This window comes from Ursus americanus, chromosome 8, assembly GCF_024610735.1.
Source record: "Ursus americanus isolate L20-20 chromosome 8, mUrsAme1.1.p, whole genome shotgun sequence".
NCBI classification, from domain to species: Eukaryota; Metazoa; Chordata; class Mammalia; order Carnivora; family Ursidae; genus Ursus; species Ursus americanus.
In genome coordinates this window covers 21,639,354-21,659,945 of record NC_142134.1, presented here as the reverse complement: position 1 = coordinate 21,659,945, position 20,592 = coordinate 21,639,354, and the positions used below count along the sequence as shown (strand labels likewise).

Sequence of the window (20,592 nt, the reverse complement as noted above, 5' to 3'; positions counted from 1 at the left end):
AATATTATTGTCTTGCCTTACCAAAATGATGATCCTAACAGGAAAGAGAGGAATTAATTATGACATTTACCATGCTGAGATCCTCACCACGTTAATTCAACAAACACACACTGAACAGTTGCTGTGTACGTAGCCAAAGCTGTGCTCTTGGAGTGTTTGGTACATCAGAAAAACAGCACAATTGTACATGAACCTCTCAAAAAATAATTCTACCAGAGTTCACATAGCATCTGCCTTACAGATTAAAATTTTAGCCGCCAATATAATCATCGATGAGGAAAAAATGTTTTAAAAGAGACCCAAAATGCTCAGAATATTAAAATCTATTGAAGGAGTATTTTGCAGAATGGAGACAAAAACATTATATTCATCTGCTTTTTTGAAAGCCACAGTGGGGAAGATAAAACCTAACTGCATAAATATAAGAATTATCAACAAACAGTTCTGAGCAGGCGTTGAAGATCAAAATATGTGAAGTATCTAAAAATATAAAATATATAAAATATCCAAAAGACAAAAAACCTTTGTTTAGGAGCTAATTGGAAAATTATTGGGAGATTAGATAAAGAAAATTAGTGAGAATAAAATAAGGCAATAAGCAGTAGAATAATCCAAAAGAGTTAGATTTTCAGGCAAGAGCGATAATAAATAAATCTGGAGAAAAAGGCAGTTAAATCCAGCAGCTGATGTCGTCCACACAGAGTGCAGTCAGGAAAACTGGGTTCAACTCTCAGCTCTGCCCTTTACTGGCTATTAGACCATTAGACCAGTAGACCATTATCAGGCTTTTTAGGATAGGGTTCAGCATTTCTTAAATTATAAACAAAGGCTGTAATCATTAAATAACAAAAATAATTTTATTACTATTTGTACTAACATTGGACTTCATTTCTTTCTCCTTTGATTAAAAAATAAAGCACGGTTAATTTCAGTTGGAAAGAAGAGGAAAACACTTGATGTTTATATGCTATGCAGATATTCAAGCAACAATGAGATTATGGGGAACTTACTCTTTGTGTATGTCTCATTCACAGTGTAGGTACAGAGAACACTCCCATCCCGACTGCCCAAGTTGAATCCTCTTCCGGACAAAACAATCTGAAATTCATCTAGAAGAAGAAAAATAAACATTTTAATCCCTGCTTTACAAAAAAAAAAAAAAAAACCTAACTTGAAAGGGTCAAGTTGCACAGAATGAATGTCTTTACAGTATTCAGCCCACTAGGAACAATGAAGACATTGCTTTATTTCCAACTCTCTTTCTTGGACTCTCTAGTGAAATTCAGGGAAGATATTATTTATCGCCACATAGGAAGGCATTATTTTATTGTTTAAACAAAGTGTTTTCCAATAGTAACCAAGATATTAGAATTGAAACCTAACAGTTATTCCCACATACCACAGAAACTTCCCCTCACCCCATCTCCTCTGCCCCCAGAGAAAGAAAGAAAGAAAGAAAGAAAGAAAGAAAGAAAGAAAGAAAGAAAGAAAGAGTGAAAGAAAGAAAGAAAGAAAGAAAGACTTGCCCAAATTCTATCCTTAGGAAAATATCAGCAGGAAAGAAGCTTCCTTGTTTTTCTCTACTCTCAGGTATTAAGGTATGGGAATGTAAAGAAAACTACTTATTCACGTTCTTTGTTTCTTAGACCAGTCATGTGTTGTGTTTTCTTTCATCTCTGACACCTCATACGGAGTTCTTTAACAGTTTCTGGACATGACTAATCACAGTTTCATTCTCTGTTGCAGACAAACTTGTAACTCACCAGAGGCCATGTTGGCCTATGAACAATCTATGGCCAGTTACTAAAGAAAGTTTATTCAACTTCCTGCTCAGGACTCTCTGTTGGAGGAGCAATCGCTACATGTTAGAGAGTAAAATAAAATGCTAGGAGAACAGGTTAACTGATCAAATATCTTGATCAGCATTTAACTGTTTGCTGTTTAGTTAGAAGACGGTGTGTGAACTATTTCAACAATGCTTAACTCTCAGTCTTCTCAGACAATCTCCTATCGCCATAATCTAACATGTATATAGTTATTTATTGAGGAAGAAAATATTGTTGTGCCACTCTTCATTAAGTACATTATAAAAGGAATTCCCCTTATAAAGTGCAGGTAGAACTTAAAATGTGACTCAGTGAAAAGAACATGGCTTTCGAGTTGGACAAACTAGAGTCAAATAGGACAATTACTAAAGGAAGTACTGAACCACTTGGCCTCAGTTCCATCATCTTTGAACCAGGAATTATAAAACTGTCAAATAGTGTTGTTATGAAGATTAGGTAAAATCATAAAGGCAAAGGGATGCCCTGGGATGTTCAAATGCACTATTCCTCTTAAACATCTCAGTGACCATTAGATAGGGAGTCTACAAGGTACAGAACTTCAGACCATCTCCAGTGGTTGGAAGGCTCTGTGGGAAATTACACAGCACATTTCCTCTTCCACTAGACCCAATATTCTTCCTTTTCTAAATTAAAATGAACTCCAGGTCATCCTTGAAGAAGAAACAGAATAAGCCAGAGAGTATCACATTCTCCTGGGGTAAGGATGGCTTGGAAGTGCTAAAACCTGAGTTTGTTCTCAGTGTCAGCTAATGAAGCCACCTGCTTCTTGCCTGCCATCCGCCCATCCATCACTTCCGTGTGTGACCTGAACCGGTGGGAACTGTACTTTGGCCAGGTCGTCAAGACGTGGAGCTCAAAGTCCACAGATACGTGACTGTTTGTAAAATCAGATAAAGGAAAAAAATTCATATTTTATTTTACTTGTCATAGGAAAGGTCTCAAACATGAACTAAATATACAGAAAATTCTAAAAGCCTGTCACACAATATGTTCATTATTTAAAATAACACTCCAATCTTAAAAAATTTGAATTTAAAATAGAAATATTTCAAGGAATTATTTAAAAATTCTTACAGAAAAGGATGCCAAAAAAGTTAATTTTGTTATTCTCTTTCCAACATGAGTTTCAAATCATATAATTTAACTAGGGGGAAAAAATACAATTTCTTACATGGTATTTTTAAATTCTAACCACTTACCCCCCACACAGACACTTGAAGGCCGTAATTCCAGGATTTCAGTGCATGACCGATCTAGTATCTAAAAAGGAAAAAAGAAGACCAAGATAGAGAACTAAATTCTAACATGTAAAGTGAATTAAAAGATCGCTAATAATCTTAAAGTCTTCCCCTTAACTTCAATAGATGGCAGAGAAAATCTATTAACTGTCATATATACGGCTATCAAGCTCTTAGAAGATTTCTGTGCATCCTTCACTGTATATTCCAAGACTGTATTCTGCAGGAATCCTTATTTGATTAGAGTAAATACAGATAAGCACAGATAAAGCAGATGGTACCTCAATGTCTGGTAGCCTTGAACACAAAGACAACGAAACTTTCTCAGTAGCCATAAAATCTATACTGACTTTCCCCTATCAGGCAAAAACAAGAGAGCAAACCAGACCTCCTTCCAATTATGCTAATTTAATAGGTTTTTTATTAAGAGGTTCAATACAATATCAATAAATAAACACTTCTTTATTTGACTGTGGCGTTTCTATCCGATTTCTCAGCCTCCATTCCCACAGATGCTAATCTTCCTCATATGCACCAAACGTTACACTTGCAGAACACAGGCTCCCTGTATGAGCCAAATATTATCCTCAAAAACACAGACTCTGTACTCCCGCATTCCCAGAGCGCAGGAACAGAATGGCTCTTCTGAGCTTGTTCCGAGAAACAGAAACCACCATACAAGGCACAAGGCTACAAGCGAAAAACAACAATGATGAAATCAGCTGCTCCTCATGGACACAACAATCCCATCTTTATTTTTAGAACTGCTCTGCACTACATTATCAAATTCAGACAAATTCCAGATGATCTTTGGACGACATTCCTTTCTTGACAGAGTTGAGGACAGATGATGTACAGTGAGCTCTAACATCTCCTGCTCATAACTGGAACAGGAAGGAAGGAAACAGAAACGCTTTCCGTGCTTTCTTTAATAACAGTAGAAGGATAAATTGTCAGACTCTAAAACCCAGCTGGGAATTTTTGTTGCTGAATATGCATCCCTGAGAAAGGAAATCATTTGTACTTTTTAAGATCACTTCGCAATGAACCCACTTTCACAAAGCAGTTGAAGCTTTAGTGATTGGGAAACAAATACAGCAAAATTTTATACTGAGAAATTCTGGATGAGGTCTATTTAAACTCAGAAATGACCAGAGATTCATTCCATAGTCACCCAAAGACCTTTCAGCACCCAAAAACCTCCTCTTAGTCTGCTATTTTATCCCCTACGATCAACACTCACTCCTCTCAGGAGTATGTACTATTGTTCAATTAAGAACTGGGGACAGAACTGAGGACCACCGTCAAAGGTTGACACACCTCTTGGAGGGGAAGTATCTCAAATCAGTATCATCCTTAAATATTTTATCACTACACAGGTAACAAGACTTGGAAGGGAACAGAACAGAAAAGTTTTGCTAAAGGAATATGGAGCTAAAAAGGTTCCAACTAACAAAAATGGAGCATTATGGCTTTGGCTAGCCCGATCTGAGATAAAAACAGTGAGCCATGCAAATGGAAGGGTCAAAGGAAAACACAAAGCCTCCAAATTTATTTTACTTGCCAGCAAGTCTGAGGAATTTATTTTAAGACAGATCCCGTTAAGGAGGCGCCTATGAAGGAATATCTTTCAGTTCACAATTTCTTTATTAGTTATTTTAGGCACACCTCTAGCGGCATTACTGAAAAATGTTTCAAGCATCAAGAAAAATTATGAGACGTTTAAAGATTGAATCTGTTGGAAATCGCAACTGTTTTTTAAGGATTCCTTAGAATAAGGTACATGAAGATATTATGGGATTTTCAAAGGCCGTGTCAAAGAAGATGCAACCCAGAATGACCTCTGTGAAAGTGTTGGTTTTCTCTCCTATCAATATTGACGATAATTAAATCAGATCTCAAAAGACACATGTGTCTTTTTAATCTGATGTAATCCACTGCATAATTTTAAAATGATAGTTCCAGGGGTGCCTGGGTGACTCAGTGGGTTAAGCATTCCACTCATGATTTTGGCTCAGGTCATGATCTCAGGGTGGTTGAGACTGAGCCCCGCATTGGGCTCCATGCTGGGTGCGGAGCAAGCTTGAGATTCTCTCTCCCTCTACCACTCTCTCCCTCTTTATCCCCCTCTCTAAATATAAATAAATAAGTAAATAAATAAATAAGGGGTGCCTGGGTGGCTCAGTCGTTGAGCGTCTGCCTTCAGCCCAGGGCGTGATCCCAGCATTCTGGGATCGAGCCCCGCATTAGGCTCCTCCGCTGGGAAGCCTACTTCTTCCTCTCCCACTCCCCCTGCTTGTGTTCCCTCTCTCGCTGGCTGTCTCTCTCTCTGTCAAATAAATAAATAAAATCTTTTTTAAAAAAATAAATAAATATAAATAAATAAATAAAAGGATAGTTCCAGCAGCAAGATCAAATGATCAGTTCTTACGGTGCTCTCCTGAAAACTGGAGAATAAACACATTTAAGGACTGTTGTTGCTATACATTTCTGAAGCCAGACCCTGTTTATCCCCTGTAAGGTATTTTGACTTTAAAGAAAAGGTTCAAGATCATTTAGAAATTTATTTTCTATTCAAGTCTGAGATTAAAGAAATCAAGTGACGCTGAGCAGAAACTAAAGAAGAGCTAAAGATTGGTTATCTATTGCAGTAAATTGTATAATATACATTCATACCTCAAAATATGTTTACATTAGTTTAATATTTGTACTTATTTTAATAAAATCATATTTATAGAAATTATATTACTGAATGGAAGAGCGACTCGAGGAACACATTCATTGAAAGGCAAGCAGTTTAGACCATGAGTCATAAAAGTGGCATCACCACCTGAAGGAATCCAGCTGAATTCTCCATAGGACATTACCTGCCCTTCTCTAAAGTTTGTTTTGATTTATTTTTTTATTTCTTTGGACCTTATGTTAAACTAGTTGGGTATATGAATCATCTCCTCTATTAGAAGACAAACTCTTTGAGTATAAAAACAGGCTATGATACTGTACAATCCTCTCGAAACCAGCACATGGTTCTGTACACACAGTACAACCAATAAATGCTTAGGGAATACAGATTGCATGAATTAATGAGAATACTAAAAATATCTATCTAGTAAGCAAGTCAACAATCATATTATGACTAAGATAAGGCAGAATAAAGTTAATTTATGTGAAAAAGCATCTAGCTCTCCAACAAACTGTGAATGCTGTAAATCCAGAAACCCGTAATTTGAAACGAAGTCCACCCAAACCATTTCCAAGTGAAAAACAATCAAAGAGAGGGAAAGAATGTGGTGGGGAAGAAGAGAGAAAAGAAAGTGTGTGCATTTTTAAAAAATAAAATCTGTCCTAAGTTTAGTTTTTCCATCTAGAGTTCCTATATTAAGAAAATAACTGGAAGTCAAAATAATTCAATGTTTGTATGCAGATAGTTTCCATCATTCAATTTTTTAAACAATCAGTTCCATAAACATGAAACAGTTTATAATCTATTCTCGGTACAAGTAATTACGCACAAGTTCAAATGTTCAAGATATCAAAATAGGTCTATTATATTAAAATTGTGATCACTAAATGACAACTGACAGAGAGGACAAATATTTTAAACACTCTAGTTAATTTTTACTAAGTTAAATACTGTTATTGATTGATTGAACATTGGATCAGGTGTCCCATCTACAATAATTGATGCATTATCTTTCATACTCTGCACTTCCATCATTGTACAACGGCGCATCTTGTAAGGATGTTTCTTCAAATATGTGTTGCCATCTGTCTTCATTATATCTCAATAGAAACAGAAAATAGTTTCCACTAAAGGTCGGCCTTGGTTGACATCAGAGAGAGCTAATAGCACCATAGACCAAATTTAAAGACAAGCCAAATGCTATTAATAAAACCAGGGCACTTTAAGTCATGCACACACTGGATGCAAAATTGCATCATTTGAGATTCTGAAGTCCATTTATATATATATATAAATTGGCAAAGAACTTGATGCTCACCATGAAAAAAAGTATTCTATTGAAGCATCTGTTCCCTCACAAGCATCTGTTCACTCAAAAAGTAGTATTAGTGTTAAGGAATAATTATAAATGAATATAATAGGTACATTATTACCTACACCCTACTTTTAAATCCTCAAATATTAATATGGATAACAGAAGTCAAATTTACCAAAAGTCAAACTTCCTAAATTTAGTACAAATATCAGGAGTCAAAAATTCAAAGGAACTTCTAACAGTGGTAATAATATCTATCAATTTTGGGGAACTTATTATGTTCCAGGAACTGTGGTAAGCACTTTATCTGAATTTCTTCAGTTAATCTTCTCAAGTCTTATGAATATATACTATTTTTATCTCCACTTCATAGATGAGGAAACTGAGGTTTTAGAGAGATCTTGTTAATTTTAATTTTTTAAGTAAGAACGACTAGTTTTTAAATAGCAGAGCCAGATCGCCTCAGGTTTGACTGACTCTAAAGCCTGTTCTTCTAACCAGTGTACACTGCTACCCTCCAGGCTTCTGACAGAGTCTAACCATTACAAAAACTAGTGAAAATGTATCTGCCTGTTTTGCCCAGATTCCTTTTATACTATCAAAACATTCTAAATCTTATTTCTTATCTTCAAAACTATGTCACTAAGCTTTCACCTACATTTGTTGGGGTTTTTCTAGATTTGTTTTAAAATTGCCAATTCCAAGGCACCTGGGTGGCTAAGTCGGTTAAGCGTCTGCCTTCGGCTCAGGTCACGATCCCAGGGTCTTGGGATGGAGTCCCTAGTCAGGCTCCCTGCTCAACAGGGAGTCTGCTTCTCCCTCTGCCTCTTCCTGCCACTCTCCCTGCTTGTGCTCACTCTCTCCCTCTGTCAAATAAATAAATAAAATCTTTTTTTTTTTTATTTTAAATGCGATGCCCACATGGGAAAATGAGATCTGCTTATATGTCTGCCTGACAGAGGTCTGTTTCTTTGCTGTTCTTCTCTTGGTTTCTTTCCCTCTTACGTATATTTGTGAACTAGAGTCTTTAAAAACTTTTTAACCTACAGTTGCACCCACAGGGCACAGGTTAGGTAGGAGAGGAAGGTGTGAATTCCAGGAGAGAGAGGTCTAGGCAGAGTAGCTGTTGGTATACACAAGACCATCTGCAAGACTTTGTTTATAAGCCAATACAAATCTATAATAGAAAAGAAGTTAAAATACATAGAATTCTAAATTCTAGTACTTTGTTTGAAAATTCTACACTCCAACATGTTGTCCCAAACCATGAATTAAATGCCTAAAGATGGTTTTATATATTTAACCTCTATAATCACAGTCACTGTCCTTTCTCATTAACGAAGCATTCTGTCCTATTTAAAATGTATTTGTCTTGAGGCGCCTGGATGCCTCAGTCAGTTAAGTCTCGGGCTCTTGGTTTTGGCTCAAGTCGTGATCTTAATGTCCTGGGATTGAGTGCTCAGCCGAGCCCTGCATAGGGCTCTGTGCTCAGCACTGAGTCTGCTTGGGATTCTCTCCCTTTTCCTTTCTCTACCCCTCTGCTCCTCTCCCATGCACACTAGTACAAATGCTAGCACACACTCGCACACTCTCTCTCTCTCTCAAATAAAAATCTTAAAAAATAAAATAAAATAAAAAATAACATGTAACTGTCTTGAATGCTTCCTTTTAAACATGATAAAAAGCCTGCCCCATATTATGATAATAAAGTCAAAACCCAAATATCTCCCCTCTTCCAAGTTGTTTGGTATAAAACTGCAAGTGGAACAAGAGCATTCACTCTTACAAATTATAATTATTTTCTGTTGCTTCTAACTGGTCGTGTCCAATTTTAATTCACTATTTGTGCAATTCTGATCATCCAAATACTCTCATTAGTTCAGTGTACACTATAAATACTAATTTCATGGAATTTCTCTATTTGGCAAGGGAGGGGGATAGAATAAGATAAGATTATTTATGCCTCCCTCTGAGTTAGCTTTTGGTTAGCAGTAAGACCAGATGCAGCCTTAGGAGTCAGCTCTGACCTTGTGCCTGCTGGCCTCTCTGAGATTATAGATGTTTGGCAGAAGATCAAAGTAGATCCCATTGTGCTGCCGTTTCTCTGCGGAGTGACTTGAATGAAGTACCAGAATGGTGTTTTACTCTGACTACTCCAGGCATGTTCCAAATTAATTTGGATTGGGCCTACATCTAATGTCACATGGTCAGGTTGCAGGATTTCACTCTAGGCCAAATTTACATACAAAGTAACAAGTGGCAGACATGCACTCTGGAGCCAGAATTGGCAATATTTGCAGGGGTAGAGGTGAGAAAGATTGCTAAATCAGACACAACTCTTAAGAATCCTATTGGTTACAAAGCCATTTATCTTGCTTCCCTATAAAGTTACAAACAGGGGTGTGTGGGTGGCGCAGTCATTAAGCGTCTGCCTTCGGCTTAGGGCGTGATCCCAGAGTACTGGGATTGAGCCCCGCATCAGGCTCCTCCGCTGGGAGCCTGCTTCATCTCCTACTCCCCCTGCTTGTGTTTGTTCCCTCTCTCGCTGGCTGTCTCTCTCTGTCAAATAAATAAATAAAATCTTTAAAAAAATAAAAAATAAAAAAATAAAGTTACAAACAGATCTTTATAACTACAGAATAATAATCAGGGAAAGTGGCAATATTATCAAGGAGCCATCTACAACAGAAATAATCAGATAGCATCATATTTGATTTCTTCTTTCTGAGATATTTTAAGATGTATATGAAACCATATATTGATTTGAGATCTTGTAAGTTCCTCAACATGTTTACATCATGCATACATGTTATAATAACAGATATGGGACATGGAAGAAGTAGTAAAAGCCATATTATAAGAGCCTGAAAAAATGCATACAATGTATATAGTTGTGGCATTTTTCTTCTGGCATTTAAGATAAAATGGGATTCATTAGTGGAAAGCTGTGGTTGAGATACACCCAAGATAAAAATTTAGCATGGAATTAGTTAAGATGGGGAAATGAAGGCAGCCTATGACTTAGGACATGCAGTGTCTTTGAAGCTGATGTTGAATTTTGGAGACATATCGAGGTTTTATGATCTGAAGATCAAACAATCAGTTTTTTAAAAAAAAGAAATTTCCCACAACTAATATAAATCAAAACAGGTTTTAAAATCTGTACTTTTTCCAATTTCTGAATGGCAATAGAAAGGTTATTATATATGGAAAATAAAATAGAGCCTGTTCCAGAAGAAACTAGATAGTTTTTTAATGAATGATAATACAATATATTCAAACCCAATCTAATATAAAAAGTAGATAACACAAAATATTAAAGATAGCAGCTGCTTAATTAATGTTTATTGAATTAATCGAAAAGTAAATGTAAAACTTTCTAATAAAAAGCATGAGCACTTTGACTATAGGACAAATAAATGAGGTGTGTAACACTGAACAGTTAAGCATATAAAAAAAATACAGAGCTTAATTAGGCGCTACCTGAATTAATCAAATCACATCTTCAGTCACACACAGTGAAGAGAAAGCTTATTTGCATAGTACAAATTTTGGTAATCAATGGCACTGATAAGGCAATGAGCCAAATGGAAAAAAAAAGAAATTTAAGAAACGATAAAAACAACACGAAAAGATACATGAACTTAATATATATGTATCTTCTTAAGAAAAGAGGGCTAATTCTAGATAGGATATGTGAAAAGAGAAACAAAATTAAATCCAACTGACTGGTTTCCTTTCTGACCTCATTTGTAAAAGTTAATTCTAAATATTAAAGATTTTCCCCAAAAAATAGATTATTTCATTACACTTAAATTCAATATGCTACCTAGACATCTACAACATTTTCTTCAACTTTATTAAAAATTAAAAATATTCATTGTAGCAATAAATTTCTAACACCGACTTTGGGTATATAACGTCGTCTACAATAGAATATTATAGGTAATTTACAAGCACCCCAGGTATGCCCTTAACAGATAGAAACTGCTAATTTCCATGACATACAACATGTCAGAAAATATCAGTAAGGATAATAATAAATCTTAAAAAAAAAAAAGCAAGCTTTTTTTTTTTCCTTCCTCACTGAGCAGCTTTAAGCACTACAGGAGTTCATCCTAATGTGAAGGATTCCAAGTTTATATCTCATAAGGAAAAATCACTGAACAGCATTATTCCCAAGGTCCCAACAAAATGAAGCCTTAGCAATTAGCCATACGCATGCATAAAATAAGCAGCTAAAACAATTCCAAGGATGCTTTCACAATCTTCTCTTGTTTGCTTTTTAGCTTTCAGTATTCAGATGATCTTTATTTTCTCTCTGGCTGCCAAACATCCCTATCAAAAGAATTTTTCTTTAAGAGGTAATCCATCAATGAAAAACAGTTATAATTTGTAATCATGGGGCGCCAGCTGGGCTCAGTCCACTGAGCATGTGACGCTTGATCTCAGCGTTGAGGGGTCGTGCCCCATGTCAGGTATAGAGATTACTTTAAAAAAATAAAATCTTTCAAAAAATTATCTGTAAGCACATGTTTTCATTGAGTTCATTTTTCAAAAAATACTTCAAAATACCAGTTGCTCAATACAGTGCGCTCCGCACTGGCCCATCGCTAAAAATGGATTCTCTCTTCCTTCGCAAGCAAGCCAGTTGTATAAGCACAAGGGACGAATTTTAAACAAACTTTTACTCCAAGAAATCTAAGGAAGAATGTGAGTTATAATCATTGCCTTTTACTCTTCTCAGCTCCAAACATAACAGATGAATAGTCTGATTATACAGTTGGTGAAAATATGCCTATATCACAAATCATGACACAAAAACCCCAAATGACGTTTAAGTTCCTCTGCATCTCACAACTGCAATTTTCATAACAAATCATACGAGCAGGTCTTCCTTTCTCACTACAACATAGAAATCTGCCAAAAATGGATTGTGATTCGAAACAAAAGTTATCTGCCTCCCCCTTTTCTTTCTTTTTTTTTCTTTTTTTCTCTCTCTCTTTTTTTTTTTTTTTGGTCAGCACAAACTCAGAATAAGCACTTAATGCTTTCTTTAAGGATGAATAGACTTTCCCTAACAAGCACATTGAAAATATGGATAAAGTTATAACAAATACACTATTTGTTTAAATTTTAAAGAAATGGAATCCCAACATGTTTTTCACTCTGATACATGCAGTATTTCATATTAGTCCTATTTGCCCACTCTCTTGTTTTATTAACTGAAACATGAAATCTATCTGTCAAGCATTCTAAGTCTGTTGTTCTATGTGATTGTTCAAAATCCAGAGTGGCAAATAGAATATTTCCCTATGCCACAAGAATAGAAAAACAAAGCCTTACCAACTCGTCTATTAGCTTTACAAACACCTATACCTAAAAAAGGTGAACTCAGAAAGTCAGGGGTACCATGTCCGTATTTGTAACCCAACACCAGAAAGGTGTCTTAAACACAGTATTCAAAAAATGCTTCCAAATAAATTGGGAATTATTATATTTGAGGAAAGAATAAGATGTAACTGGGAAATCATGCTTTTATCCGTAATAATTCATACTGGTGGTACACGTAAGCCATAAATTTTAACCATTTCATCTTTCTTTTCAATGTCCTACTGGATTGAATTTGTTTGCAAGAACAGGTGAGCCTCTAAAGGTTGTCTTTTGTAGCCCCAACAGACTGGTGTTAAGAAATAAACATCTGGGGGTGCCTGGGTGGCACAGCGGTTAAGCATCTGTCTTCAGCTCAGGGCGTGATCCCAGCGTTGTGGGATCGAGCCCCACATCAGGCTCCTCCGCTATGAGCCTGCTTCTTCCTCTCCCACTCCCCCTGCTTGTGTTCCCTCTCTCGCTGGCTGTCTCTATCTCTGTCAAATAAATAAATAAAATCTTTAAAAAAAAAAAAAAAAGAAATAAACATCCGGCACTTAATTTGGGCTATATAACCCAATGGTACCCATTTAGTTTTCTCACAGAATGTCACAAAGCTGTATTTATTAAAAGTAGATTTGATTTTCCTACTACAGTCCCAATCAAATAAAGAAAAAATAATGTTATTATTCAGTAAAATTATCATGGAAATGCAAACAGAGTATTGGACTACGGACATCAAGATTATAAAATTCCAGTACCTAAAATGAATACCTTAAAACAAATGTTTTATTTGTATTTTTTAGTTTATTGGAATTTGGAAGTAATGAAGCACCTTGTTAGAATATATGACAAAAATATTTTAAAGGTATTTGAATATAAGGGACTATAATAGCTATTGCATTTTTTTCCTACCAAGAACACTTTTTCACCCTTACGTGGGTCTGAACAGTGTTCCCTTTGAATTGAGGAAACTGTTCTCCACTCCGTGTGGTCCTTAGTGGGGCTACGGATCCTTAGTGGGGCTACGGATCATGATGCCTTCTCCCTCTCCGCCTTGCTGCTCACCTCTTGTCACCAGGTGGGTATGTTACTCAGGCTGGTCCAAATATGGTGACAGGAATGAGCACTGGACTCAACTGAGTCACTCAGAGTCCTTGTCTGGGACAGAGTATGCTGATGCCCCGAAACGACAGCTCTCTCTTTCAATGCTATCTGGTCCCAAAGCCTGAAATCTTTGGCAATTACCCTCATCTGACACTCATCTGAACAAGGAAAGAATGACGCAAATAAAATCATAGGTGAAATTTACAAAGAGAGATCCTAAGAACATGGATTGATTCTCTGGATCCAATTGTATTTGAGGCAATTTCCTCCCTCTGGACCACCCAGTTATATAAGACAATAACTTTTTTTTTTCTTCTTAAGCTAGTATGAACTTGGTTTTTGTAACCACAGTCATAATACAGAGGAATGTAAATAAGAAGATGAAATCAAAGTAAAGTATTCTCTGGCCCAAAAAAAAAAAAAAAAAAAAGTGGTGTTTTTTTTTTTTTTTAATGCTTAAATACACCATAACCATATTATAAAAACTTGAAAATATGTTCAAAAAGCAGAGATTTTATTTATTCATTCATTGATAAATATGAATTAAGCAATAACTACGTATCCAATACTATATTAGACACTAGGCAAAAAAAGAAGGAGGAGGAACTACAGCCCCAACCTTCCTACCACTGATGTGAACGAAGTTATAATGAGACAGTTCATCTACATTCAGTACCAAAGATCCTCGGATACACAGAAGCCCAGAAGAAACTGATTTATAGTTAGCCTCACATGATAGCCAGTCCTTTTTTAAGGAGTCTGGAAACTGATTTCCAATTTTGAGTAAGTCCTACCAGTTTGGGGCTTTTTTCCTGTGAATATATCTTTATAGTTAGCTCAGACTTCGGATTTTTTTTTTTATCAAACCATGATTTTATAAATAGAGATTTCCACAACTGAGCAGTCAACATTCACAGCAGAATCTGCTAAAATCACTTAAACTGAGGTCTTATCAGATTGCTCATTAGGCACCTCTTCTATGAAAATTATTTGCCTGTATAGAAAATGATTTTGCAGTGTCTTCTCATTTCATTAAAACATAATGTAACACCTTTCTTAGAAACTTTTCAAAACAACAATAGACATTACTGATAAAAACAATTTGGTGCAAAGTTCAGATGAAGCTTACATTTTCAACACCACGAATGAAGTTATTTTTTAAAATGTATATTCACTTTTTTCCCTTTATGAATAATCTATTTCTGTTTTATTTAAATTTCCTACACGTATGAGTGATCATTCCCTTCCTATTTATATTTATGCTCCTCTACTTCCCCATTAGGTACTTAAGAACTCTGGCACTAGCTGCCATCGCCTAGGATATAGTGTTCTTAATTCTTTTGGATCTGGGTTATTTATAAAACCAGTTTCACAACTGATTCATCGCTTCTGCTTAATACATTCTGAGGTACTCTATCAAAAAACAATTGGGGAAATAACTGCAAAGAGTATAACACCCCAAGGTCTTGTTTTTAGGGGGAAAAAGAGAGGGAGGGAGGTTTTTCACAGAGTATTTTTATTTTTATTCTTTCCATGTTATTCACCAATCTGTGGTTTTGTTTTATTTTGAATGCTACCATTCACGGCACTACCTAATGAAACGCTGAACCACATGGTACTCACATGTCAGTCTGACTAGTTCAAATAAAATTTCATTTTCAAAGAAAAGCCTTGCAACCACCTTTCCAAGAAACCAAAAATAATTGTTTAACATTCTAAGGTATTAAAGATAATCTAAAGTGGAAAATAGAAGAATTATATCCTTGTGTTTGTGGGCAATGGGAGGGGAGAAAACACAAATGGAGGAACAATGAGTCAGTTCTGAAGTTTCCTGACTTGAATATTTCCCTGGGCCTCCACATCCCTAAGGGACATTCCCCATGGGGACTCCCCAGGTCCAATTCAACTTCTCCCTCTGCCCTTCTGCCTGATTCCACCGTGTCCTCTAGCACTCTGGGCCTCTCTGTAAAAACAGCCTTCACCCTCCCTGCTTCCCATCATTCAGAATAGTCGGGGCAAAATGCCCAAGTTACATTTGACTCCCCTCTCCGTCCTTTTCAACCTATGTCCAGCGATCTCTCAGGTTCTTCTAACGTTTTAAGGTTCCCTGAATTCACCTTCTTATTTCCAGTTTCACTGCCATCACAATAATAACAGCAACAACTAATATTTTCCAGAGCCTTCAGAGCTTGGCTCAGCAAGAGAAAAGTTGTATCCCTGGAGGTTCTGCCCCACCCTGTTCCTGACATGATTCTGACCAGGGCATGTTCTCCTTACAGTCCTTGACCTAGTTTTACTGGGACAGACCTAGAATCTCAGTACCTAAAATACGCCCTAGGGAACTATGGTCCATTGAAGATGCTGTTTCCCCCTTAACAACTAGATTCTACTCTGAATCACTAAACAGCTCTACAAGTTCCCCAACAAGAACAGTAGCTCTTTTCTAAATGCAGGGTCCCGAAATTCTACGTAGTTTTTGTCATGGGACTCTCCTTTCTGAGTGGGTTGGCTGAGCCCTAGCCCCAAGGCCTGAGAATTTGGAACTAGGGCACGGCCAAATATTTGATTTTGGTTAGCTACACCATCTAGAAGTCCTGGTAGATTTGATCCTCTCACATATCAAGCCCATGCCCTTTTAGACCTAAGTCATTATTTAGAATTCCAGCCATCTCTCTAGGTGGACTGCCCTGCAGAAAGATCAATAACCCCATCCTACATGGTCCCAACGTCCTGACATTCCTAGCTTCCTACCAAATCTTTGAAAGCCCAGCCCTTCTGAGTTAGACTATTCTTAATCATTTTAATTCACAAAACAACCCAGTGAAATAGAACTGTCCCCATTTGACTTCATGAGAATTTTAAAATTAAAGAGATTACATAATAGAAAGTACACAATGTCACATAGCAAGTCAGTGGCGGAGTTGGAACTCACACTCAGGTCTTCCTATTCCTAATTTCATACTGTCTTCACTATATTAGGTTTCCTTTTACCATGTATCTCACAAAGACTCTTGCAAGAGACTTAAACACACCTTTCCATCTTCCAAATTATCCTGTACAGTACCATGAGAATATTCTTCCTAAACATTCTCAGCTAGCATATAAATCTCATCCTTAAGTTGCTTTTCCATCATTCACCAATTACTTATGAAATAAGTGTCAATTCCCCATTCAAACATTTGAGAGTTTCCATAATCTGGATCCAGCCTGCCTGTCAACATTTATTCTTCATATTCCTCCAGAATCCAAGCCAAGCCACACTCCCTCCTATGCCTCAGCCACTCAGCCCAGGCTCTTTCTGAAGTTCTATATTCCTTGTTTCTAATTTGCTCCAATTATCAGAGCACAGTTCAAATTCCACCACCAAAAGTCTCCCATGACTTCCCATACCCAAACTTAACCCATCCTTCTGTTAACTGTACTCCAACCATACCGGCATTTTAACGCAAACTGCAAGATAGGATTCCTACCAGTGAGAGTGACTCACCGACCTTTCCCACCTCCTCCCTATCCCCACATTCTGTAATTCTTGCAGGCACCACCAAATTCCAAACCTCAAGTCATCATTATTCTCAAGCTCCTTTAGAACAGAGAATTTGTCTTGTTTATGTCCTCTCTTTCGAGCTTAACACAGTGCCCTAAGCATGGTTAGAGTTCAATAAATGAGTGGTTGAAAGAATAAATCAGATAATGGGGGGAAGGGAGGTGAAAAAGAGGAAAAGTAGAGGAAAAGTTTTCACCAGCACCTACTTGAGCTATTAATGAATTTTAAATTTTCACATTTCTAATTAAAATTGGAGGTTAAACTAATACTCCAAAAACTATTAGATAATCATATTTGCCTGGACAGAAATCTAAAATTTTTGAAATGATCTCTTTCATTCCAAATCAAAATAAAACGTGAAAATGATTTTCTGAATCAAATAAATTTTAGAGAAGGTATTAAATTGTTAACATGCAAAATGTTCATAACAAAAGCCTTTTTCAGTCACTCACTTTTGAAGTTATACAAGACAGAAACACTACAGTCTTTCTTTCCTTTTTTTTTTTTAACTACAAAGAAGGAAGGCTCCAAAATGAAACTCCCAGCCTCGCTGATTAAGTTGATTCTGAACAAACTATGCCTTAACAAAATGTGATTTACAGCAAGGGGACCAGACCATTTAGGTCACTGGATTTGGGTGGGCAGTGAAGGGAGGACAAAGAAAACAAGAAAATTAGCTTACATTTTCTCAATTAAAGATTAACTTCAAAGAAATTAACTCATTGACAATAAGGCCAGATGTATTTGAATAACTTCCCGCAAGAAAGAAAAAAATAAATAAATCATCTCTCAATTTAGCAATTATCTTGCCTTCAAAGTACCAGACTCAGAACTTACATTTTCTGATTATTTAAGTTTGCTTAGCTTTGCATTCAATCCATTCCACAGTACAATTTTATCCACCAGTTTGGTAAATCATCAAGAATAAAGGGATAGTCTCTTCTTTCTGCCCTTACCCAGAAATAGATACAGTATATTTGTTTTAAATACCAAATATAATTTTTTGAAGAGAAAATGGTACTTTGTAAGTATAAAGTGCAATTCAAATTTAAGGCAGAATTATAGCTTTTGTATACTACCAGAGACGGAGCAATCCCTGTCTTGAAGAGACAGAAAGTGCTTGAACTGCCTTCGACTTCTACAAAGTGAACAAAAATCCCAAGCTATCATCAGGTTGATAAAAATCTCAACCATTAGTGAGATCAACTTCGGTTGTAATGACTCCATTTGTCTACCTGTCAGCTCTGCCATGTAACTACTGCCCGGGTTTCCCCAGAGGCTGGCTTCCCTAAGGATCATTGGCTCCTCCTTTTTTTGACAAAATAGCTGAAGTTTAACTATAGTAGAATGAACACTATACTCATCGGCCCCCACCATATGAAACTCAAGAGGCTTTGCTTGCCATTTGTGGCTAAAATAACACAAATTTTTCTAATTCCATGCCAACTCTTCCAACATAACTTATTCAAGCTAAAGTCCATCAAGAACTTCAGGCCGGAAAGACTGTAGTTAGAAATTCCACTCTAAAGTTTCCCTCATACAAAAAAAATCGATGAAACTTAACAAATAAAGATAACAAAGCAACAACTTTATCTCCTCTAGTAGTCAACTACTAATTTCTTAAAGGAGAAGTATGCAGTCACAACCCACAGAGTTTTTAAAACCAATTAGTCACCGAGGATTTTGAAGCAAACCTTTTATACAGAGGGGGAAAAAAAAATTCCTAAGGGAATAACCCAGTGAGGTCTTCTCTCCTTCCCACCATAATTATAAAAATAACCGCAAATTCCCCAGCACAATGAAATACTATTTAAAATATAATCCACTGGTTTGTTTATTTACAGGATCAAATTATCCTCCCCTTTGCATTGTCCATCCATTTTCCTGTATTTTAAAACAAATCACAGTTACAGAGTATTTACCTTGAATCCAAATATAAACCCATATAAATATTCATATAAAAATGAATCCAAATATTTCCTATTTTTTACACTGCAATTTTTTCTAAATACTAAACACAATTAAACTCCTAAAATAATAAAAAATATCTGTTCCTGTATTTACATTTGGCCTGTCTACTAGACGTACTGATATGTAATAGAACCAAATCATATTTTTTTTCTTTGAAAAGTTCCATGAATTAGGGGGAAAAAACCTACAGGCTACTTAAAAACAAAATTCGGCTTCTGAAAAACATGATCTCTAAAGAGAAATTTTAAACACCAGAACCAAATGTCCAAGGACCCTGAGACTTATTTTTTTTTCTTCCCTTCAGTAAATACCTAAAGATGAAAGGAAAAGCTTTGGTTTAGAGAATATATATTATTCACTTCCATTTTAGGATGGTGTTTACCAAAATATCATAAATACTTAATAGCAACTGTTCCTAGTGCTTCTAGCAAAAGGCAGTAAAATGAAACATAAACCTCAGCTGTGAGAGCCTAGGAGTTTTGCTTTGCATTTCATCACCCCACTTCCCCTTATCCTCTTCAGGGGAGCCCCGATTCTAACGATCACCAGAGACAGTGCAACTGAATTTCAAACAGAAATACTATGAGCTCCCGTGAAACTATTAGTCATTAAAATGGCAAGAACAACCGCAATCAAATACTCAGCTGCTGGTGCACGGTGCCTGGCTGACAGCTAAGAAACACCGTGTTTGGAGGAGGGAGACATCACACATTCCAACTCAGATTTTTATCTTACACTTCTTCTAGAAAGCCTATAAAACTTCCAACATATGAAGACGGTGAGGAACTCCATGCTCAAAGGGTGGAAGTGTCTAAGACTGTTCATAAAGATCTTAAACTTGAAATCTCAAACCCAGGCTCACAGAGTTCAATTTATAAGCATTAATACCAACAATTAACACAAACAAAATCCACATCTTCAGAATGAACACCGTGTTCTCAATACCAAACAAACTTCCTTCTTAATCTCTTTCTTCAAGATAAGGACCACCCGAATGGATATCAAGATTACTTCTTACGTTTTAAAATGCACCTAAAATCGTAGGTCTTTCTTACTCCCCAAAAAATACTCACAGAATTAATTATCCCTTTAAGAGCTTGAAATCCACCTTTGACAGGGAAAACTTGATCCTTGGAATCAGCAATTCTTTCCAGCTTTAGAAAAACGAGGAACATTTAATTAACGGGTAGTTGAGACATACATTTTACACACTTCATTATGTTTCAGTTATGTTCATCTGAAAAATTACACCACAGGATTAATTCACCAGTGTGGCCTGTCAGGAATTGAAGGAGATGGCACTGGTGTTACTCGAAATGTATCACAATGTAATGAATCAGCCACAGCCCCTTTCCATTGGCCTCAAGTTTGAATCTCAAAACAGTGCAGAGCTCTACTAGCTGTAAATGTCAAGAGACACAGGACTCTTAGTCGTGTTCAACCAAAAATTCAAATGTAAAATCATCTGGTGAGCAGAAAAAAAATTAATATATAAACCTTCAAAACAATGAAAAAAT

The 20,592-nt window shown here is 36.3% G+C and overlaps 1 protein-coding gene across 2 annotated transcripts in view; it reads right to left on the bottom strand.

Annotated features, from left to right (window-relative positions):
* ANTXR2 (ANTXR cell adhesion molecule 2) overlaps nt 1-20,592 on the bottom strand; it is a 141,419-nt gene that overhangs the window by 102,117 nt on the left and 18,710 nt on the right. For both annotated transcript variants that reach the window (XM_045790302.2, XM_087864049.1), the window contains exons 7-9: nt 20,149-20,229; nt 3,047-3,107; nt 1,011-1,109 (exon numbers count right to left, since the gene is read on the bottom strand). In XM_045790302.2, coding sequence (XP_045646258.1) covers nt 1,011-1,109; nt 3,047-3,107; nt 20,149-20,229 — 241 coding nt within the window. The remainder of the gene's footprint in view (nt 1-1,010; nt 1,110-3,046; nt 3,108-20,148; nt 20,230-20,592) is intronic.